The sequence below is a fragment of the Lacerta agilis genome, chromosome 9, assembly GCF_009819535.1.
Source record: "Lacerta agilis isolate rLacAgi1 chromosome 9, rLacAgi1.pri, whole genome shotgun sequence".
Taxonomy (NCBI): domain Eukaryota; kingdom Metazoa; phylum Chordata; class Lepidosauria; order Squamata; family Lacertidae; genus Lacerta; species Lacerta agilis.
The window spans coordinates 13,343,995-13,367,973 of record NC_046320.1 but is presented as its reverse complement, the minus strand read 5'-3'; the positions used below and the strand labels follow the sequence as shown (position 1 = coordinate 13,367,973).

General features: G+C 42.5%; 1 protein-coding gene across 8 annotated transcripts in view; it reads right to left on the bottom strand.

Annotated features, from left to right (window-relative positions):
- SLIT2 (slit guidance ligand 2) overlaps positions 1-23,979 on the bottom strand; it is a 226,834-nt gene that overhangs the window by 64,273 nt on the left and 138,582 nt on the right. For 5 of the 8 annotated variants that reach the window (XM_033161243.1, XM_033161248.1, XM_033161244.1 and 2 more), the window contains exons 7-10: positions 18,605-18,676; positions 12,485-12,648; positions 10,643-10,654; positions 8,614-8,752 (exon numbers count right to left, since the gene is read on the bottom strand). In XM_033161243.1, the coding sequence (XP_033017134.1) occupies positions 8,614-8,752; positions 10,643-10,654; positions 12,485-12,648; positions 18,605-18,676 (387 nt within the window). The remainder of the gene's footprint in view (positions 1-8,613; positions 8,753-10,642; positions 10,655-12,484; positions 12,649-18,604; positions 18,677-23,979) is intronic. The other 3 variants (XM_033161245.1, XM_033161246.1, XM_033161250.1) reach the window with 1 other exon arrangement.

Sequence of the window (23,979 nt, the reverse complement as noted above, 5' to 3'; positions counted from 1 at the left end):
AAGGAGATTGCAGATGAGCTGAATTAATTCATCACCTTTCTTCGCTGAGGAAGATGCAGATTGCTGAGCTTGAACTTTCTCAGGAAAGGTGGGAGTTAGAGGTGAGCATTGAGGTCACCAAATTTGCTGGTGACACCAAATTATTGAAAAGAACAAAAAGGAGATTGCAAGGAGTTCCAAAAGGATCTCTCCCAACTGGGGCAATGGTCATTCAAATGGAAAATGAAATTCAGTGCGAGCAAGTAAAAAGATGCACACTGTAGCAAAATGTTCTTTAACATGATGGCTGACTAGAGCTCTTGGAGTCACAGTGTACAGCTCAATGAAAATGTTGACCCAGTGTGCGGTGGCAGATGTGAAAAAAGCAACTACCGTATTAGGAATCTTTAGAAAAGGGATTGATAAGTGTCAGTATCATAAGTCCTTATGCAAATCTATGATGTGACTGAAGTTCAATGGAAAAGGTTCAGAAAAGGAACCCAAAGGATGGTTGGGTTTTCCTTTATGATGAAAAGTTACAAAATTCTGTGCTTTTTAAAGTTTGAATTTTTTGCTAGTATACGAACATGACAGGTGCAGAAAACAATGCGTTGTGTAGCGAATGGGGTTAGAGAGATGTTTTTCTCCCTCCCAGAATTCTAGAACCATAGGACCTCCAATGAAGATGTAGGTTGGGAGATTCAAAACATTCAAATAGGAAGGACTTGACTCTGTGCTAAATTAAACTATGGAATTAGCTACAAAATGTAGTGAGGATTATGCAGATTAATTGTGGATGGGTGGGTAGGAGTAAATCCAGGGCTGATGCAAGACATTTTGGCACCTGAGGCAAACCACAAAGTGCCCTTCCCTGTCAGGGAAGAAGGGGTGAGTGAAGATCTACATCAGAAACAAGGGGGTAATAAAGATCTACATTGGGAATTAGGGTGGTTGGAGACCAGCAGCACCTCGTACACGCCAAGAGGCTGGTGGATTCAGCCTCCAAATCTGCACCACACTGGCGGCAATAGCAGCAACAGCAGGTGATGCGTTCCTTGGAGGCCAGATCTGCTGCCGCTATGGATTCCTCCATCCAAGGCATTTTTATCACCTTGCCTCATGGGTGAGCCGGCCCTGGGTAAGGTTATATAAGCCATGATGGCTATATTCCAGAGAATGATGAAGATCCACCACCTTACCCTGGCTTTTGACACTTGGGATGAATATTTTAGTGATTGCTAGCTGTTTTAGACTGCTGTTAGTGTTGTGTTCTAACGTTGCAACCCGTCCTGGGACCTTATGCTGAAGGGTGGGTAATAAATAAATAAAGGACAAAATTGAATAGTATGCCTCCGAATACCAAGTTGCTAGGGATCATTGTGGCGTTTCACCCCTAAAGGTTCTCTAAGGGTTAACTTGGCAGGGGGGAGATTGACCAATGGGAGCTCTCCAGGCAATTAGAGTGTGGAAGGATGGCAGTTAGAGAGGATAGAAAAGGCAGTTAGAGGTTGGAAGTTCGGCAGTTGAGTCAGAGTTAGAGGGGGAGATAGAGCTAATGAGCAGAGCTAGAGCAGGTTGAATAATTAACAGGAGGCATTAGGGATAGTTATTGGAATACTAGGTAGAGAGTTGAAATATACTTATCTGAATAACCATACAGTTATATTAAACGTTTTACCAAGTCATTTGAAACCATTACGCTTTGTACAAACAATAAAGAAACTCATGTTTTATTTTTACCACAATCCGAATCTGAAGTGAGTTATTCATTGCCAGAGTGAATACTGGCTGGTGGCAGCGGATATACCATATGTCGTTGGGGCAGTTACCAATAGACCGTTAAACATCCAGGGGTGCTGCTCAGGTCTGAGAGAGTGACCGCGACAGTCACCCAGCAGGAAAATGCTATTGCGTTCATCTCCTGCTTTGGGGGGCTTCACATAGGCATTTGGAAATCCATGGAGGGAACAGCATGCCAGACTAGATCTGATCCAGCAGAGATTCTTCTTATATGCTCATGAAATGTTTGTTTTTAATTTTATGTAAGCTGCCTTGAGCTGTGTAATGCCGCATAAAAATGTTTTAAATTAAAAATATCTTAACAACTGTCTACGCTTATATGGGGCATTATTATTACAGCGTATATGTGGAATCCTGTTCTGTTTAAAAGGCCCAAGTGTTACAAAATCAAACCAAATGAAAACCAGCGCAAAAGTAAGACCGAGTAATCCAAACGTAAGAGAAATGTATCTTAAAATAACCAGCGACAGCAATACAAACAATAAACCAGCTAGATAACCCAATGGAAAACATTTAACAGACAAGCTTTAACTGGCAAAAAAGACAAGGATTTTGTAAGGTGGTCTTTCCTAGGCAGGGAATCCCAAAGAGTTAAATCGCGCTTCCCCAAATTGATGCCTTCTGGCTGTTGTGGGACTATGACTCTCTTTACCTGCATCAACATGGCCAATGGTCAGCCGTGATGGGAGTTGTAATGGGCCATGGAGGGCAGCATGCTGGCTGTTCTGGACACAGAAATCCAGGGAGTGGGTGACCAGCCCTCTCAGACTGGAGTAAAAGAGAAGAAGCAGTCCCTCAACTTCTTAATCCCAAAGCAATATGCTTTGTCAGTAGTAAAATTGACTGTACCAATCTGGTACCAGAGTCAAATGTAACCCAAGAAAGTGATTCAGAAAAATTACTTGGCGGAAGGTATTATGCACAACAGAATTCTCAAGTATTTTCCCCCTCGTCATTGAGAACTTTCCTTTCTCGATAAAACGAAATAGCTGCACACCTGTCAATTCAAGGTACAAAACAATGTTTGATCATGAGCTTCAAAGTGAATGTGGAGACTATCTAGTTACAGGTATCCACATCACCTTGCTGCATTGTTATGCACTGAAGAAACAAAGAGCGCTGGACTTCCTCTCTTTGGCAACTAACTCTCCCCCACCCCCCAAAAAATATTGAAAACCAAAAATGCTGGATCCATTGGCAAGGAACTCTGTGAGAAAAGTCAGGCTTTTCTTAGCTAATCCCTGGCTAATGGCACACTCTGATTCAGGTTTCAAATACAACAGGAACCTCAACTCCACTTCTATACCTGGGAATACAAGACACCCCACTCAAGCAAGGAAGGAAGGGGGAACCCATTCAGCAAACATGACTCCTGCACATCCCATCCACTTCCATGGGAAAAACTATATTGGGCAAATATTCTACCTACACTCAACAGACACATGCAGTCTTTCTCTCTTGCAGAGTGAAATGTACTCGGAGTTAAGTGTGAATTTCATGCTCTTTATTCAGCTCATAGTAGCAATGAATGAATGTTTCCCCAAAACATCTGCTATATGTACATTATTTACATAATGGGACCCACGTGATTGGCTAATTTCGGGCTACTCCTGTAGGCCAATCAGGTTGCGGATTCACTTCCACCTGGAGCTGGATTGGGTGGCTACTGTGGACCAATCAGACTGCTGCATTCTGGATCTTATTGTTCTAGGGTTCAGATCAGTACATAACACATTGTATTCTGGGGAGAGGAACAATAGCCCACGAACCCTCAAATGAAGGTAATTTCCCAACATGCACAGGTGAAGGCAGTGGAGATCAGAGCTACCATTCTTGGGAAACTCCACTCCTGTTGTTGGTATTGCTGGATCTACCCCCACCTCCCTTGTCTTTCCAGCGTCAGAGCCAAGGCAAGGAGCCTGCCATAAAGCAGCTGGAGAAGCAGATCCTGTACAACTTGCTACATGGTATGGTTACAATACGTTACATATCTGTGACCTACGCTTAAGAATTGGATGTTGCCACTGCTGACCTTGGAAGCACCCTGATAGCCCTCCCAGAGGAGGATGTTCCCTTCTCCCCATGCAATGCAGATCATAAGTATGTGAATGTTGCACCCAATAGTTGCCACGGATGTTGTCAGAGTGTTCGTCAGTATTTCTATGTCTTGTTTTTACTAGTTTTCCTGCTCTCACTGAGCTCCTGGGTAAACGGGAGTGGGTTACTGATTTGGGTTTTTTGTTCTTGTCTTCATCACGTAATTGGTGTTTTTATAGTGTATGTTGTGAACCGCCCTGAGATCTGTGGGTGAAAGGCGGTATACAAATTTAATAAATAACAACATGGGCAAAAACCAGAGCAGTGCCCAGAGCTGGTGCAGGACAAGGGTTCAAGCGAGCAAAGTCAACAACAAAGGGGTCAGCTGAAAGGCAAAGTCAGAGCAGTCCAAGGTTGAGGTCCATCAGCCACGTGGCCATAGAGGGCAAAAGCAAGGGGAGGTCTGGGGAAGTCTGTGGTCAGCTTTGGGGTAGGCAGGAGCTCAGAGAGCAAAGAGACAGCAGTGCTGGTATGTGTATGTTGTTCTAGTACTTTTCCAGCCTAACACTGGGGTTTTTTGAACTGGAACAGCTGCAACTACACCCCAAGCTCAGTTATCTTCTTAGAGAGGAGGGGCTTTCTTCCAGAGCAGGGGTCCAGATCGCTCCCATGGAGATCGTCCGTGGGTCAGACTGGCACAGCACGATGTCAGAAATCGCACCTGTGCAGAAGCAATTTTCGGCATCTGGACATGTGCAGATGTGATTTGCGGTGCCACTCGGCGAGTCCCTACACTGTGCCGGTTTAGCGTAGTGTGCGGGGGACTCGCCAAGCAGGCAGCTCGGTTCAGGGGTGGCTCGTGGGCCAGTAAAATGGTCTTCATGAGTCACATCCTGCCCATGAGCCACACGCTGCCGACCCCTGTTCCAGAGTGACCTTTATTCCCAAGAAGTTATTGCATGTACTCAGGCTCTTCACCAATTGACCTCAGGCTTGGGACCTGTTTGCCTCAATGTCAGCAGCCACATTCTGGAAGCGAACGCCCAGCTACAGGGCCTTGCTGCAGGATGTTGGCTCCTCACTCCCTATGGAACCTGACTCTGGGCTTGGCTTAAGGCTGGGGCCTCCTGGTCATTCTCTGATGCAGACTCCAGCTGAGGGATGACACTAGTATACTCTTGGTCTCTACTATGCTACTGGAAGTGCAGACGAACTCAATTGCATTGCACTGAAGTAGCTTTGCTTTTTATATTCACAAGAAGAAATCAAACTTCCTTAACACAGAAAACAAATAAGCAGCATAATCACAGGTGGTGATTATATATGGCAATAAAAATGCCTCACATCTTAGCATATTTCCCATCTGCTGTTAGCGTAAATGGCAAAAGACAGATGTCAGCAAACGAAATAGATCTTAGCAAAGGAAATCACTGTAGCTCCTGAATCTAAAACGTTATGACAGATACTGACACATACTATGCCTAATGCCTGTCTTTTGACAAAGGAAGAGATCTTATGTTCTTTGTATGCTTTCCGAAGCCTTCAGGCTATTGTACAAATCTATACCTCCACTTACACAAATCTACTCCAAAGCATTTGCATCAACTAAATATTGCTTATGATGTTACTTGTAAAATAATATCATGAATTTTCTACTTACATCCTCAAAGTGCTGTTCTGTATACTTGCCCCTTGACTGTTAAACAAGCCTGTCTGACAGTCTACTTAATATCTATGTTAGTGAACCTTTAAACATTGTCCTACAGCTTGACTAGTATTTAATATCTACACAAATTTTTCTATCAAGCAGTACCTCAAGGGACTGGTTTTTAATGACAAAAATGCCTCCAGTTGCATTTTATCGGCAAAAGCGATGAACGCTGTGATCATGGAGTAACACAACAATAAATCATCTGTATTCAGAAGAAAGTTTTGCTCTAACGTGGAAGTTGCAGCTCATTTTCTGCCGTGCAGGCAGTGGGTTTCTGTGATGTGTTTCAGTACTCTTGCTTTTGGATAACACGAGTCAGAAACCATAAAGAAAGGGCAGGCTAACTGACTGAACGTGAATTGAGAAAAAGGGGTGGGGAAGGAAAATCCAGTAAGGAAGAAATGAAGGCCATTCTCTGTTGCCACTGACCATAGCAAAACCTCTAAGCAGTTTACAATAAGCATTAAAATTATAAATAAAACCAGTTAAAAACTATAAAAACATTTAAAGGTAATGAAGATTAACAGTAAAATAAATTAATAACACCTCAACATAGACGTGTCTGGAATAGGCTCGCCTAAACAAATACGTCTTAAACAGGCACTGAAAAGTGTTTGGCGAAGTCGCTTGTCTGGTGTCAATAAGCAGGGAGTTCCAAAGTTGCCTACGCTTCATCAGCACCACTACCCATCTCTTGGGCAGCTGACGAAAAAGACAACATTAAAAATACAGTATATATTGTAATTAAAATAGACAAGAAGAAATAAGAAAAAGTGTAAGTAGTTCACAGCTCAGATTAAAATCACACTAAGCCACAACTGCCCAACATTAGTTCAAAGCACAATGAAAAATTATGAGTGAAGGAAAAAGCTATCACCTGGCACCAGAAAGACCACGAGAGAAGGCTTCAGGCTTTCCCATTGTCAGGATACTTCATCCAAAGTGGCCCTTACTTTGGCAACTCCCCCCCGCCCCATCCACTTGGTGGGTAGGCTGAGAAGAAATGTCCCCAAGGAAGATCTGGATAGGAATTTGTTGGGGATGGCATGAGATAACCTGGTCTCAAGGGATTTAAAGCTTAAAAAAACACACACTTTAAATTGGGCTCAAAATCAGATTAGGATGCACTGGCACAATGTGACCAAAATGCTCATTTAATAGTGCTGTGACCTTATTTTGAACCAACTGCAGTCTCCAGACCATTTTTAAAGCCAGTCCCCGATATGACACATCGAAACAGTATAAATGGGAGGTTACCAAAGCATGAGTAAATTGTGGCTAAACTTGTCTTCTCCAGATACGGCTGTAGCCAGAAATGAAAAGGGCACTTCGAGCCACACAACGGACTGTGACAATGCTGGATCCAAAAGCACCCTCCAAATTGCAAAACTGACCCTTTATGGGGAGTGAAGCCCCTTCTAGAAGAGGTTTAGTAACATCACCTGGATGGGCAAACCAATGATTGTCTTGTACCCTGCCCTGTATGACTTTGTTCACCTTCATCTAGTCAAAACCCCAAAATCTGCTTTGGAGATGTGCAAGTTTTCTCTGCACTCAGAGCTTTAACACCTCCTAGATCAGGAGGTGCATCTAGGGGAGGTTTCCTCAAACTCGGCCCTCCAGATGTTTTGGCCTACAACTCCCATGATCCCTAGCTAGCAGAAGCAGCGGTCAGGGATGATGGGAATTGTAGACTCAAGACATCTGGAGGGCTAGGTTTGAGGAAGCCTGTCCTAGATGCAGAAAACGTGAGGGCTAGGTTTCTGATGTTGTCACTGCTGAAACTTCCAACACAATGCTAAATCCCAGTGCTCGTCTTTGGATTGGTGAGTCGCTGGGAAAGGCCACACCATGATGGTAACACTTTTGTATTATGTGCGATTGTTAAACACATAAAGGTAAAGGTGCCCCTGACCGTTAGGTCCAGTCACGGACGACTCTGGGGTTGCAGCACTCACCTCGCTCTATAGGCCAAGGGAGCCGGCGTTTGTCCACAGACAGCTTCCGGGTCATGTGGCCAGCATGACCAAGCCGCTTCTGGCGAACCAGAGCAGTGCACGGAAACACTGTTTACCTTCCCGCCAGAGCGGTACCTATTTATCTACTTGCACTTTGACATGCTTTCAAACTGCTAGGTTGGCAGGAGCAGGCACCCCATCGCGGGGATTTGAACCGCCAACCTTCTGATCGGCAAGCCCTAGGCTCAGTGGTTTAGACCACAGCGTCACATAGCATTGGTTAAAAACCCTCTAAGCTGATCTTAGACATCTTAATGAGATATAAGAGATGGCTGAGATCCTAGAAACATATCTAGAGCTAAATTGACAGGAACTGTTTCAATGTAAGGCATTTAGAAGTGTCAGCTGAAGGCTTGAGGTAGTGTGTAACTTTTGCTTAAATGTGTTACCTAGAACAAGGCAGCTCAGTCAGTAGAGCATGAGACTCTTAATCTCAGTGTCGTGGGTTCAAGCCCCACATTGGGGGGGGGGAATTCCTGCATTGGAGGGAGTTGGACTAGGTGACCCCCACAGTCCCTTCCAGCTCTATGATTCTATGGTTCTTGGATTTGCACTTAGAAATTCAAGAAGCCACTAAGTGTCCAGAACACCCTATAGATATCTTCAAACAGAATCTTTTTGAGTACATCGTCAACTGTTTTATGGCTGTGGCCATCAGGACAAAGGTTTCCAAACATTCATTTTCAGCACATAATTCTGAACTTATGGAGCACCCAAGGTGGCTGGCGTCAGGTGGGAGAAAGCTTCTAAATACTTCACATAATTATTTAAAATTATAGTCCTTCTCATGATGTCTGGGTTGAATGGAACTCAAAAACATTCACACAAACACATTCCATTTGAATCCATTTTTTTTTTAAAAAAAATGTAGTCTGTGTTGCTATATTTAGCCCACAAAAGCAAATACAAGATTACGTGAAATATCCATTCGGCAAATGATGCTGTTATGAAGTTATATTTTTGTATGCCCCCATTTTAGCACAGTACGAGCTTGTGATAAACAATTCAAAAAAACAAAACAAGAAACGAATTGAATTAGCAAAAGTAGGGGGAAATCACGTTACGTACATTTCTGTGATGGTTTCTGGCAGATTAGTTGGGATGTCCGAAAGGCCCTTCCCTCGGCAGTCCACAATGTTGTTACTACAGGTACATGCAGAAGGACAGTGCAAGACGCTGCAGGAGGGAGCCATAAAAGACTGATGACCTGAAACAGCAACAGATTGCTACTTCTAAAACTGCAAGAATGCGATTAACGAAACACCTAATTTACCCTCACTACACAAGACAGCGAAAAGCAACGCTTTTTCTAACCCTCCCCCAATCTGCTCCAGAATAAAAGATTCCAAAACTGCCTCAAAACGAAATATGCGGAAGCAGATGCTTGGATCAACTTTCACATATTCTACAGTATGGCGGAAATCTGGATTGAGGCACCCAAGGGTGCAGCCACATTTCCTTTAAAAATAAATAATCTTTATTGAATTAAAATACAGATACATACACACACACACACACACACACACACACACACACATAGATAAAAAAAGAAAAGATTAAGACAAGAAAGCAGAAAACATCATTCATTGAATTTCTAAATAAAAGACTTCCAATTCTTCTCACTGTCCTTGTATTATTATTTACGTTTAACACACAGCCTTCTATTTACCCTGATTTGTTTCCATGTACTCTAGTAAATTAACATTCACACATTGTGCTTTACAAGGATCAGTTTAGTTCCGCAAGGAGATTGTTATTTGAACAATATGTTTTTAGGTAATCTTTGAATGTTTTCCATTCTTTGTATACTTTCTGGTTTGAGAGCCCTCTTACTTTCCCCATCATCTTTGCCAGTTCAAGGTATCATAAGAGTCTGCCATTCTATTATTATTTCCATTGCCCAGTGCCTAGAAAGCAGATGTACCAACGAATAAAATATTGGGGGGGGGGGTCCCAGGTAAGCCCCTCCCTGCACAATCAATCACAAAGCAATGCCCATCAACTTGGGGGGGGGGCCATCAAATATTTTATCTGAGGGGCGAAAGGGACCTCAGCCGCTTGGAATTAGTTCCTATGCTAGATAGGCCCAAGCAGCTTTCCACTTGCCCTGTTCCTTTCCCAGGGGAAATCTGCTCTTCATCTTTAAATCGCAATCCACAGAAAACCCAATTGCCATTTGCTCCGATTGAGCACTAAAGAGCAGTTTTCCCTGGAGGAAAAGCAGCAGGACGAGAGGAAATGTGAATAAGCCCAGAGATTCCACCGTATCAATGTCTTCAGTAATAATATATAGGGAACCTTCTTCATAGGGAACCTTCTTCAGCCTTTTATGCTGACCAAATAATTTATAATTGCCAGTGTGCAGTCTTTAACTTAGCAACATTGATTAACACACACAAACACACATATATTTGGCAGTAAGTTCATTCTTCAGTAGCGCAAACAAGCAAAAATAAGTAAATAATTTTCTCCCTTGATTTAAAGCAGTTACTGCTTGGTGAACGGCAGGGGTGACTTCTGTGGACTTTGGTCTGCATTGACCCTATGAGGTTTTTTTTTTTTAAAAAAAAACTTTTTGCACTAGGAGTTATTGGGCAAAAAAGCTTTTGGCATCACAGAATCACTGCAGGGGACTAACAGCAGTACATGAATTATTTAAAAAATGTAAAGACATATCACAGCAAATGATGGCAGCAGTTAGTAAAATAATAATAATAATAGAGGGCACAGAAAAGCTTTTAGCACAATTGTATCACAGTGGGAAACCCACATGAGCAATATTTTTAAAGACATTTTTTTATGGGTGGAAATCTCTTGGGGACCAATACACAGGTGGTCCACTCCTGCTTCACAGAATTAAGACGACCACCTGTTGCCACTTTCAAGAATACTGAATTATCTCATTATTTTTACAATACTACTTGAGAAAATTTCTTCACTGCTGAAAAACCCTCTTTTCAGTGAGCCTTTTGGTGAGTAAAAGAATAAACGGGCAGGTACGACTGTTGTATACACATTTAGAGAAAATGTGATGAAGCAATGCTGACTAATGATTTAATCTGCCATTAAAAGATCGGTTTTATTTAAATGAACTTGCCTTCTTCCTCATCTAGGGAGTATGAACAGAGGAAAAATAAGAGACAAATGTTAGTGGTATATCATTAGTTATTTTAATATGTCATTACAAGCAATCGAAAAATCCACAGACATGGTAAAATGTACAGAACAAATTCTGCTTTCCAAACCCTTGGGTTTTCAATTCGTAAGAGGTTTTAAGGCTGTAAAAATTGAAAGAGAAGTACACTTCAAATACGATACTCGTTTTACGTTAAAAACCCATCTGGATTTAATATCCTGGGCCCACACACTTTTCACCCACCCTCATAACTATGAAACCTGAGACACTCTAGGTTGAATCTAATCATAGCAAAGGTGCAGTTATTGTGTGAGTGATTCCCATAGGGCTCGGAAGAAGCCGCCTTCAACCCACCCCACACCTATTCACATGCAGGGTGCAACTGCTTGATAGGGGAAACGTTTAGCCTTTTTCTACCTCCAATAATTTGAGGGACGCGGGTGGCGCTGTGGTCTAAACCACTGAGCCTTGGGCTTGCCGATCAAAAGGTCAGAGGTTCGAATCCCCGCGACGGGGTGAGCTCCCGTTGCTCGGTCCCAGCTCCTGCCAACCTATCAGTTCGAAAGCACGCCAAAAAGTTCAAGTAGATTAATATGTACTGTTCCAGTGGGAAGGTAAACGCCGTTTCCGTGCGCTGCTCTGGTGTCGGTGTTCCGTTGCGCCGGAAGCGGCTTAGTCATGCTGTACAAAAAATGACCCGGAAAAAACTGTCTGCGGAGCGGAGAAACGCCAGCTCCCTCGGCCTGTAAAGCGAGATGAGCGCCGCAACCCCAGAGTTGTTCGCAACTGGACTTAACTGTCAGGGGTGCCTTTACCTTTACCTTTTACCTCCAGTAAATGAAAAAAAGGTAAAGGACCCCTGGACAATTAAGTCCAGTCAAAGATGACTATGGGGTTGCGGCACTCATCTCGCTTTTATGCCGAGGGAGCCGGCGTTTGTCCACATACAGCTTTCCAGGTCATGTGGCCAGCATGACTAAATTGCTTCTGGTGCAACGGAACACCATGATGGAAACCAGAGGGCATGGAAACACTGTTTACCTTCCTGCCACAGCAGTACCTATTTATCTACTTGCACTGGCGTTATTTCGAACTGCTAGGTTGGCAGAAGCTGGGACAGAGCAACAGGAGCTCACCCTGTTGTGTGGATTTGAACCACCGACCTTCCAATCAGCAGCTCCAAGAAGCTCATTGGTTTAGACCACAGTGCCAAACACGTCCCCTTACCTCCAGTATCCCCAGCTAGCCCTCCCTCTTTTCCGGTACAAGGTGCTCATGGTTCTGCAGAGTGTGAAATCTGCTTCAGGCATACGGGGATGACTAGATGAGGATAAAGCTGGTACATGCATGCCTCCCAGGCTCCCAACTTTGAACTGCACTGCCTGTATCTACAGTGGTACCTCGGGTTAAGAACTTAATTCGTTCTGGAGGTCCATTCTTAACCTGAAACTGTTCTTAACCTGAAGCACCACTTTAGCTAATGGGGCCTCCCGCTGCCGCTGTGCCGCCAGAACACGATTTCTGTTCTTATCCTGAAGCAAAGTTCTTAACCTGAAGCGTTATTTCTGGGTTAGCGGAGTCTGTAACCTGAAGTGTCTGTAACCTGAAGCATCTGTAACCTGAGCTACCACTGTATATAGCCAAGGGAAGGGACTGAGACATATGCAGCCTGACTATAAATACATTGAATGTACTAAGTTCTGTGCACTTTTAGTGAAGCTTGTGTTACCCATGCCTTCTTTCGGGCTGTTTTGTCATGCATCACACATTAAGTTACTGCTGTAATAATACTGAGAGTCTTACCACTGCAGGCGAATTCCCGTTTTTGAACCTCAGCTACATTGTGACCCCTTAAATGTGAGGGGCCCATGCACTGAGTGTACAGTCCAACCCGAGGTCGCTGGCGTAGCCAATCGGAGAGCCAAGCTAGATGGCAATCACAGTAAAGGTTGTTGGAGTGTAGTCGGCTGGATGAAACACAGCAAAATAAAACCAAAAAGTACATAAAGGCAATATTGTCTAGTAAAGTACAAAGCAAACGATGAAACATGATTAAAGTCTATGGTTGCGACGTTATGCACTTAGTCTAGAAGACCTGTTTATGGTGCAGTCATGCCGATTTCCCCCTACAAGTTTCCAGAGCGGTTATAATGTGTTAACTGCTTGCTGAGCATTCACTTCTGATTGGTTTATATGAGGTTATTAGGGTCTGCTGCCCCTGCTTGAGTTGCTCAGTAACCACACCTGCTACCAAGCTCCCACTCCTCCTCCACAGCTCCTTCAACGCCCCCATCCCCACCTATGCACCATTCCTACTTTGCTGTCAATCCTCATCCCCAGAGTTTGCCCCAAACTGCCCCTTTCCTCACAGTTTGCTAAAAACTCTCCCTGCCCCATCTTCTCATGATTATGACATCATTAATCTATTGTCCCCACTACTACTACCACTAATAAGACCATTGCTATTGAGCTGACATGTTACTCTCTTTCCTCGCTGCCTTGACTGTGGCTACATACATAGCTGAGTTGATAGGAGCATGGGACTCTTAACCTCAGGGTCGCTGAGTTCAAGTCTCATGCTGGGCAAAGGATTCCTGCAGGGAGTTGGGACTAGATGACCCTCGTGGTCCATTCCAACTTGACAACGATAGGTCTGCTATCACCTTTGAGGCCTCGCTCTTTACCACTCTGGGGGAATGAAAGATGGGAACTCTGTAATGGGTTTTCACTGCCTCTCATGCCTTTCTTGACAGTTGTCAACATTTCTGTGCCTGCAAAATCTGACTGAGACACAGAAAGCCTTTAAGAATGCTGCAGCCTTCAGGTCTGTGAAAGATTGGAGGGAGGCACTGAGAAACTTTCCCCTAGGGATTTGTGGGTAGCTTGTGGCTAGGAGAAGATAGGTAAATGGCACCCAAGGTTTTTAGACTGAGAAATGGAGAAACCATGGACCAAGAATAATGTGATGTATGTATCTGGGGTGTTTCTAATATTACCAGAACACCAACAGATATTCCCAATACCTCCCTCTCTAGCAGATCCCTCTCCCTGTAGCTCAGAGCAATCCTTCTATACTGATCTCAAACCTTGGTTTTTCCTGTACTGTAAGACTACCTATTGATTAGGGAACTGATGTTCCATGCTAAAACCTGAGATTTAAGAACAATCTCTAATGAACATTTTGAGGCATTATTAACCACCAGCATAACTGCTTGTAGAAATCCTGTCATTAGCACATTTTCTGCTGAATCGTCTCTTCCATCTCTTTTGGTTTAATTACAGTAGAGGGGATTAGGTGCACTGACACCTAGAGACCCATGCTCAAAACAATGCTTAATATTAAGATATCAAACCCTTAAGTGTTTCCATCTTGGCATGTTGGCTCTGTTTAGGGAAATGAAGCACAGTCATACATCGGGTTGCACTTGCTGTGGGTTGCGCGTTTTCAGGATACGAACGCACCGAACCCGGAAGTACCGGAATGGGTTAACTCCGAGTTTCAGCGCTCGTGCTTTGTGCATATGCAGAAGCGCCGAATTGTGTCACACGTGTGCGCAGACGTAGCGGCGCGGGATGCGAATGCTGCAGGTTGCAAACGTGCCTCCCGCACTGATCGCGTTCGCAACCTGAGCATCCACTGTATTGGATTATGAAGTTGATCATAGCAGCAGTGCAGTTAATTAAAGGCTGGTGGGAGTAAAAGGAGCCAGGGAAGAATTTGAGCATTTCACAGCTGTGGGTGAAAAGATGTTGCTTTGATAGCAGGGTTAAGATTGATAGCATAGGTTAAGGCTGTCCGGTAAAAAAAGAGGACAGGGCTCTTGAACTGTTAAGAGTTGTTTGTTTAATTATTCCTAGGGTTGGTGACTGGGTGTGGCAACTGGTCTTAAAGGATCTACATTGGCTCCCAGTACATTTCTGAGCACAATTCAAAGTGTTGGTGCTGGCGTTTAAGGACCTAAACAGCTTTTGCCCTGCATACCTGAAGGAGCATCTCCACCCCCATCATTCAGCCTAGACGCTGAGATCTGGCTCCAAGGGCCTTCTGACAGTTCTTCTCATATGTTACAATTGAATGTGGCATTGTATTTTTAGTAGTGGTGTTCTGCCCGTTTTATTTTTCTACTTTCATATTTATTTTTATTTGCCATACCCATCATTTTTATTGTATTACGGAGGAGGAGGAGGAGGAGGAGGAGAGGGGTTACAGGAAACCAGGCAGAGTGCTTTGTAGTCAAGCCCACCCTGTGGAACGCCCTCCCATCAGATGTCAAGTAAACAATCATCTGACTTTTAAAAGACATCTGAAGGCAGCCCTGCTTAGGGAAGTTTTTACTGTTTGACGTCGTAAAGGTAAAGGGACCCTTGACCATTAGGTCTAGTCGTGTCTGACTCTGGGGTTGCAGCACTCATCTCGTGTTACTAGCCAAGGAAGCCGGTGTACAGCTTCCAGGTCATGTGGCCAGCATGACTAAGCCGCTTCTGGTGAACTAAGAGCAGTGTACGGAAACGCCGTTTACCTTCCCGCTGCAGCAGTACCTATTTATCTACTTGCACTTTTGACATGCTTTCGAACTGCTAGGTGGGCAGGAGCTGGGACCGAGCAACAGGAGCTCAACCCCGTTGCAGGGATTCGAACCGCCGACCTTCTGATCAGCAAGGCCTAGGCTCTGTGGTTTAACCCACAGCGTCACCCACGTCCCGTTTGATGTCTTACTGTGTTTTAAATTTGTTGGAAGCCACCCAGAGTGGCTGGGGTAACGCAGGCAGATGGGCAGCATATAAACGATAATAACAATTGGGCAGTGAGGAGGTTTAGGCAGGGGGAAGCCAGGATTTATGAGGCAAAAATCCTGGCAATGTTCCCAGTGGGGTCTGGGGAGCTCACTGCATCCCACTGTGCCACTCAAGTCCATGTCTGCCAACTTGAAAGGCAGAGTGGGTGCAACTGGGAGTGTGTCCCTGCCGTGGACGAGCCTTTGTCTCCGGCATGATTTGTGATTGGTTCCTCCATAATTCAGACAATTGGCATTAATCAAGAGGTGTTTCTGGACCAACATATGTTAATGGGCTGCAATCAGTCAGCTGCCGAAAGGACTGGGCATGGCTCTTGGAAGGCATCTGAATGTTTTATTTGAAGCTTGAGAATCCTTACAACAGCCTGGAAAGGAGGGGAGAGGAGAAGGTGCTTTGTGCTGTCTTATGCTTTTCAAATGGTCCTTTCCCCCTGCATAACGAAAAGGACGTGTGTAGCCACTGTTATGTTATTCTGTTTGTTACTTTGGAAAAGAGGGGGGGGGGAGGCTTTTGATTCATGCTCAACAAGGAAATTAACAAGGTTTTACTATGCCTTCCCCCCTCGACCAAGGCTGAATAGACTTTATTCAAAATTATTCCTGGACTGGACTAGGAGTGCTGTTGGAAGAATGCAGTGGGGGGGGGGGAATAATGAACTGCTGCTGAACAGATCTGGCAAAGAGGCTGAATTTGAGAAAAGATTTTGTTTTTAGCTGTGTTCCGAGGAAGAACTCCAGAGCGGAATTTTAATGGTGGAGCTTGAATAAGCTATTTATGGCATTAGCTTGTACGCTAGTTGATAAACAGTGGAAGGAATGGAATGTGACCTTGTACCATCCGGATAAACACTGCGAGGAACTGAACAATGGGAGATAGTAATTAACTCTCCCAGAACACCAAGTCTGGAACAACAATGTATATGAAGGACTCCACACGTGAAATTGATTACTTATTTATAAGATGTAACGAAGGTGCTGTTTGTAAGGTGGAAAAAGCAGCCAGCCGGAAGAATGGTTTAATGGCAAGTGAAGGGTGTCAACTGGACTCTAAATAAGAAATGATGCGGCAAATGATGATGATCACATGTTTGGAACAGGAGCGGGAAGCCTGATTTTAAGAAATTGTATTAAATTAAATTAATTTAATTTGGTTTGATTTGTAAAAATTTGTAAAATTAATAAAAATAATTCAAAAATACATACATACATAATTATTATTATTATGCTAGGCTGAAACAGATTGTTCAGTTGGTGTGTGTGTATGAGAGAGAGTTGGCATAAAGAAAATGGATCAGGGTTGAAGCCCTCCTTTTTTGGTGCTACATGCCTTCATTTGGCCTTTTTTAAAACTACAGGAGACCCATTTGAAAATCTTCCCTAGTTTTACACACACACACCCCCCCCCCCCATTGTCAGGTCGCAGGATCTCAGCTGAAGTTGTGGGGTTTTAGCCCTTTCTCAGATAGAGGAAACAGAGCCAAGTGCACACGTTACTTTCCTAGAGAGTTTTTGCTGTTTGTTCCATCTCTTTGGGGTTCCATCCTGAGCCACCTGGCAAAGCCACATTCAAGGGAATTAACGACCCCCATTAGTTAGGCAAGGAATAGGAAAAGGGCTGCAGCAGCCACAACTACTAAAACTCTGAGGAGGCAAAAGCTTCTCAAATTCTGGGCCACGCTTTGTGCAGCTTGTTTTTCCATATAGGGAAGAGATGGTTTCACCACATGCTTGAACTGTGGTGACATGAGGAGGATAAACATCTGGGGCTCAGTCCTAATTTAAATGCATATGAAAATGAGCTCTATGCACTTTTTCTTATCTACTGTTGATAACATATCAAACACTGGTGTTCTTTCTTTCTTTCTTTTTAATCAGCACTAACTAGAATTTGTTCAATTATTTTTCTTAATAGCCTTATGCATATTTTACATGTAAGATCCATCCTTAAATATGGGATTCTCGAAGCGACTGCTGCCACAACCTTAATTATTGCACTATTGGAACATGTATTATTTATATTTAAAAAAAAAATCTGGGAGAGCCATTTTAATTGAATTAGGCCAGCTAGCATTACAGCAATAAAACCTTAAAGATTTCACATTTATCATATCTGACAGCCAATCACAGATTCTACTGTGATCTTAAGTAAAACCTGACCAGTTCTTCAAAATACCTCTCAGGTTTTGTTCCAGAGGAGCTATTTTTAAACACTATTTTGACTATTTAAAATTTTAAATCTATCGCACCTTCAAATGTTTTCTTCACATTTACGTACAGTCACAAGGAAACAGGTGAAGAAGTTGTGCTCTCTGAAAATTCTACTGGTCTAAGAGTCTTAAATAGTTATACCTTAGCCAATAATCACCCTGCTCAAGACACAAGACAGATGTAACACATATGGGTCCAAAAAATTAAAAGCAAGTTTTGTGGCATGGTCATGCCCTGCATTTCTGATCTTCTATGGGGTGTGATCTGCCATCCACCTTCTCCACTTTCAAATGTTATCAAGCCTTTCTTGAAAGCACATTTTGCTGCAATTGCCCTATTATTTACAAGGTGCACCAGTCGGTACACCTAAAGGTAAAGGTAAAGGTACCCCTGGACGTTAGGTCCAGTCGCAGACGACTCTGGGGTTGCGCACTCATCTCGCTCTATAGGCCGAGGGAGCCGGCGTTTGTCCACAGACAGTTTTTCCGGGTCATGTGGCCAGCATGACTAAGCCACTTCTGGCGAACCAGAGCAGCGCACGGAAACACCATTTACCTTCCCGCTGGAGCGGTCCCTATTTATATACTTGCACTTTGACATGCTTTCGAACTACTAGGTGGACAGGAGCTGGGACCGAGCAACGGGAGCTCACCCCATCGCGGGGATTCAAATCGCCAACCTTCTGATGGGCAAGCCCTAGACTCTGTGGTTTAGACCACAGCGCCACCCACAACCCTATACTACAGCGAAGGCGGAAAGGCTTGTTTGCGCAAAGGAAAGTATTCAGGCCAGTGAGTCACACCTTCAGGGTAAATTGTCAAACCTCTAAAATATAGTTCCTAACACTGGTTATTGTGGAAAAACTAATAACAGGAATTACATATTGTCACATTTTAAGTAAAACACGTTAACTACTTACAAGGTTCTGAGTTTGGGCATATGGTTGAAACTTGCCACTGAGAGCCGTGTGATGTTGTTATTGTTGAGAGTGCTGCAAAACATTAAGGACAGGTACACATTTTTTTTTCACATGACACAACAGTTCTACGAATATTTGAAGAAACATCTGAAACAGACTGACTTCACCCCAGAGGTACGCTCCACTGTCTCTGGAGACAGATGGATGAAAGCAAATATATGCTTAAAAAATATAGTGGTGGTCAGTAGTCTCACTGCGGCTATTGTTTCCAGCAGTCTTCAAAGGCAGCCTTGCATAGGTAACATTACAGCAGTTCAATCAAGGTATACTAAGACATTAGCCACCACTGCCAAGTCTCTAATTTTCTTAAACTTTAATGGAAGTTAAATGATGTTTTTGACATTCAATACTAAGTACGTCTTTGTCCATGGAGTTTTCTTGGCAGGGATACTGGAGTGGGTTGCCGGTTCCTCCTCCAGGTGGATCACGTTTGGTCAAAACTCTTCACTATGACCTGTCCATCTTGACCTGTCCATAACTTCCCTGAGTCATTCAAGCCCCTTCGCCACGACAAGGCAGTGATCCATGAAGGGGCACTGAAGACAGGAGTGCCTGGCGTGCTCTGGTCCATAGAGTCACGAAGAGTCGGACATGACCAAACGACTAAACAACAACAACTAAGTTGTTGTTGTTCAGTCGTTCAGTCGTGTCCGACTCTTCGTGACCCCATGGACCAGAGCACGCCAACAACTAAGTACGTCTCCATTATTGTATCAACAGGTGCTAAAGAGACTTTGCTTCTGCATGCCAACACTAACCTTAAACAGACATGGAAATATATTACTGTGTTTAGGATTTAACTATGTTTAGGATCAGGATGAAAACTCTGATCAAGAAAAAACATCTCATTGCTGATGCTGTTTTGAGATGGAAATGCTCATCGGATGTAAAAGAGGGAAACGGAAATTTGTACTTAATACAATATTAGCACTAAGCAAACGTATTTGAAAGTAAGTTAAATCAATTGCCTTGACCCAGCTAAGAAGATCCTGACACATAAATATGGTTATGAATGTGTATGTGTTATTTTGCATTTGGTGGATTGGGACAGTGCCTAAATAGTTAACATTCAGTAAAAACGATAAGGGAAGATGAACAACTAAGTGGTGTTGCATGATCTGCCTTTATGAAACTGTTAGTTAAAAAATTATTATTTTTTCAAGCACCCTCATCCTGCAGGAGTTTTGTTGGCTTCACCAGCTGCTGGCATCTGCTGGAAAAAAGCCCAATGTAAGCGAGAGAAACAATTCTTTCCCCTATGGAAAAGAGGGGAAGAGGAAATGAAAGGTAGTTTCTCTCCCTTCTGCAGCTTTGGCAGAAGTTGCCAGCAGCATCCAGGAGCTGCCAGAACATCCTACAAAAGCTCAGCATGAACAAGAGAATAGGTCAGTGACCTAGCACTAGTTAGCCAAGTCAAAATTCATAAACACCTGCGTAATTCTATTATGCTATGTGCCAACAAAGGAGGATGCTGTAAGAACGGTGTGTGGCAGGTGTATGTGTCCTAAACCTAAAACAATGCATTTTTCTTTCAAAATATATATAGCTTTTCATATCACTCTGAAGGAAGCTATAATCTGAAAAGCTTATTTATAATACTGTAAAATGGCAGTCGTGAATGGAGACCGGGGCAGAAAGTTGGCTACCCCAAAGGTGAGCAGAATCACAGCAGAGCAAGATATCCATTATATGAACTATGTGATACTAACACTGCATTTCCAAAGCATGGACATTAAGGAAAGATGTTGACAGGACAAGTGACTGGCACCTTCAGGGAGAGTAATATGGTTTTCTTAGGAAAAAAAGATGCAATATGGATCCAGTGGAGCTGGTCCTGCCATGTAGCAGCATGTAGTGTCCTGCTTCTGGAGGTAAAGTCAGGAAGTGGTGTCAGAATAATGCAGTTTTGGTCCTAGGGTGGGGTGTTTGTTTGGAAGGGAAAGGGAAAGACACTTAGGCTCTGCTTCCGGTAGAGAGAGGGATTGGGCTGACACTCTCTTCCTGCAACTAAGAAAGCTTTGATAGAGGAAATGTCTTTGGATCCAACCCTAAGCCAACTGATAAATGAAATTAATAATAGCAATAATACTAAATAATAATTTCAAAAGTACATAAATAAAACAAAACATCATCATCATCATCATCATCAACAACAACAACAACAACAACAACAACAACAACAACAACAACAACAACAGCTTCCTGTGCTATTAAAAGTGTCAGAATTGTTTACATTTTTAATAGGGGGAAAGCCAAGTAAGGCCTGAGCATCTTCAGTGGATATGGAATGCAGACTGACTGTTGTTGGGAACAGAAAAATGTAAGTAGGGAAGGAGGGAATTAAATTGATTATCTGGGAAGAGGACATAGCTAACTGGGATCACTCTGCTCTGAAGTGTTCTGCTGCAGGTTTCTACTTGTAATATTAATAACACCAAAACAGACGGACACCTGCAATCTTAACCCAATAACACGGAAGGTGTTTTTGTCAACTAATATCAAATGCCTGTGAACATGGCTTAAGTGAAAGATGGCAGGGTTTTATGTCACTGTCAACACTTTTGTGAAACAACTCTTGTCATTATAAGGGTGTGGAGAACTGCTTCAAAATATAGAGTATGCACTTATCAGTGTCACCAGTCTAATGAGAACCGTCCTGCAAGTCTGTGAAATTCCATACTTTTATTATTTCATTACTGTGTACCAAAAAATAAATAAATGCAATCTTAGTAAAAAGGAACAAAGTGTTCCTGAACAAAAATAATAATAATAAAACCTTTCAGTAGCACCTTAGAGACCAACTAAGTTTGTTCTTGGTATGAGCTTTCGTGTGCATGCACACTTCTTCGTGCACACGAAAGCTCATACCAAGAACAAACTTAGTTGGTCTCTAAGGTGCTACTGAAAGGAATTTTTTTATTTTTTATTTTGTTTTGACTATGGCAGACCAACACGGCTACCTACCTGTAACTTAAAGTGTTCCTGAAATGCTCAAGAATCACTTACTAGCTCCATGGATGGAACAGTGTTCTGATGTACCTTTCAATTAATTTTTGCACTGATTGTTCTACAAATTGTTGGTGCAATATGCTGGATGCTACCCTGTATCTGCTAAAATATTTTTAGCTCCTATGTGCATCCTGAGTAATGCAACAAACCCGTACGAAGCCAATAAGCAAATAACTATGTATGTACTCTGAAAAAGCATGCAAATTTACCATCAATACAGGTGTGCATTTGTAAGAGCTACAGGGATTCGTGTTTCAAACTAGTCTTGTTGAAGTCTGTGGTATTCTCCAGAACAAGAAGTTATTTCATGGGTCCATGGACCAGCTGTCAGAACACATGGCATCAATGGCCTATGACATTTCACAGTAAACTGTTTTCAATGGATAATGTTAATCTGCACCTCCAACCTCCCGACTTCACAAAATGTTCCTGTAATCTGTTTACGCTTTCTTCTTTCCTGGATTCAAGTAACCCCACAGTTATCAGTGCAGAAAGATGTTTCCCTTTCCTTTCCTTTTTTGTGTGTAATTCAGCTGCTGAATTTGACCACATTGTGACAGTTCCCAGAGCCATTGTTTTTCCCTGCCATTTCCATACTATTTGATGGATCCCCATTCACACACACAGCAGCAGGGGGAAATTAAAAACAGGAGGGTGTGATTTCAAAACCACAACAGCAGGGACAGGAGGAATTCACTGGCAGAAGCACTACCTAAAACCCTTCCAAGTGTTCTTTTTGAATTGTCTGAATTTCAATTGGGCTGTTTTGACAAGACATAAACTGCATTGCCATTCACAGGAAGCATTTCCTCCTTCCTCACATCTTTTTGTTGTTATTAGAAATATACCAAGTCTACAGTTAAAACTTTGAGGAAAACCTGTCAGTAAAGTGTGTGTGTGTGTGTGTGTGTGTGTGTGTGTGTGTATTACACACAAGCCTGCTAAACATGCATACATATATAAAATGCATTCCATAAACTTTGCTCTATTAAAAGCAGCAATATGATTAGTCAAATAGAAAACGTAAGTGGCTAACTTCAAGCTGTTAACAGATTTAGGAATTTGGTCCTTCGCTTCCACTCATCCCGCAAACAGATTATTAAACGTCAATATACACAATTTCAAAAGTGACAAAATCTACAGAACATTACAATGCGGGTTTTTTTTTTTTAAAAAAATGAATTTTCTTAATTGTTTTTTTGCTACGTAGATAGCCGTGCCCAGCTACCAGTCCTGCCTAGCTGTTCCTATAACCATGTGCACATTTAGGTTCATTACCTTCTTATGGGATGCCATACTGTTTTATGGTGAACTGATCCAGCAACAGACAGAGCTTCTGCCGCAAATGGGCATGAGTATGGATAGTATCCAATCTTTTAGATACACATGATGCACTAACTTAACAGAGTACTGTGAAAGCACATTGGGAAGGCCTGGCCTGACTTTCATGGCATAGGATTTTACATGGAGTAGGTTCCATAGCTTACTATGAGATTAAAGTCTTGTATGAACAGTGGAAAGCGAAATATACTAACTAGTTCATCCAGGCTTGGTAAGAGATAATTAGAAATTCTTTGGCAGCTGATAAAATAATGTAGATCATGTATGAATGGCGTACAACCCATCTGTAAACTTTTTACATTAAAAAGTATTTACACTCTACAATATTATTCGCTCTATGTTGTCATACCTCATCTTGAATAAAATGCAAGGAGTGGTACAATTGTTTTTAAATGCAAACTCGCGTTAACTGTGATTTACTATTGTATCTGGGCAGAAGGGACTAGCTCTGAATTTGCCAAATAATGATAATATTTATTGCTCTCCATCTGGGCTTCTGGGTTCCTTTTATTTAAAAATAAAATAAAATCTGAAAAATTTACTTTCTGATTTTGAAATCTACTAACAAGAATCTCCTTTAGAACTATTTTAGCATTGTGCCTACTGGTTGTTTTTAAAAATGATTAAATCAAAACAACGAATGGCACATTTGCATAGAGCATTGTATACTGAAAGAGAAAATAAGTTATTTAAAATGTGTTGCCAATGAACACGCAATACTGACTGACAGCATATTTCACGATTATGTGCCATTAAAATAATAATAATAGACATTTTATTCATTATATTTACTGTCTTATTTCAGAGGCAGTAAGGTTTTTCTTTAATCATCATTAATGTAATAGTGATTACAGTTAAAATGCAGGAAGAAGGAAAGTGTTTGGGTACTACGCTGTTCCCACTTTCAGTTAAATGAAGATAAGCAATACATCACTGGTATGATAATTCAAAAGGAACTTAAGGTC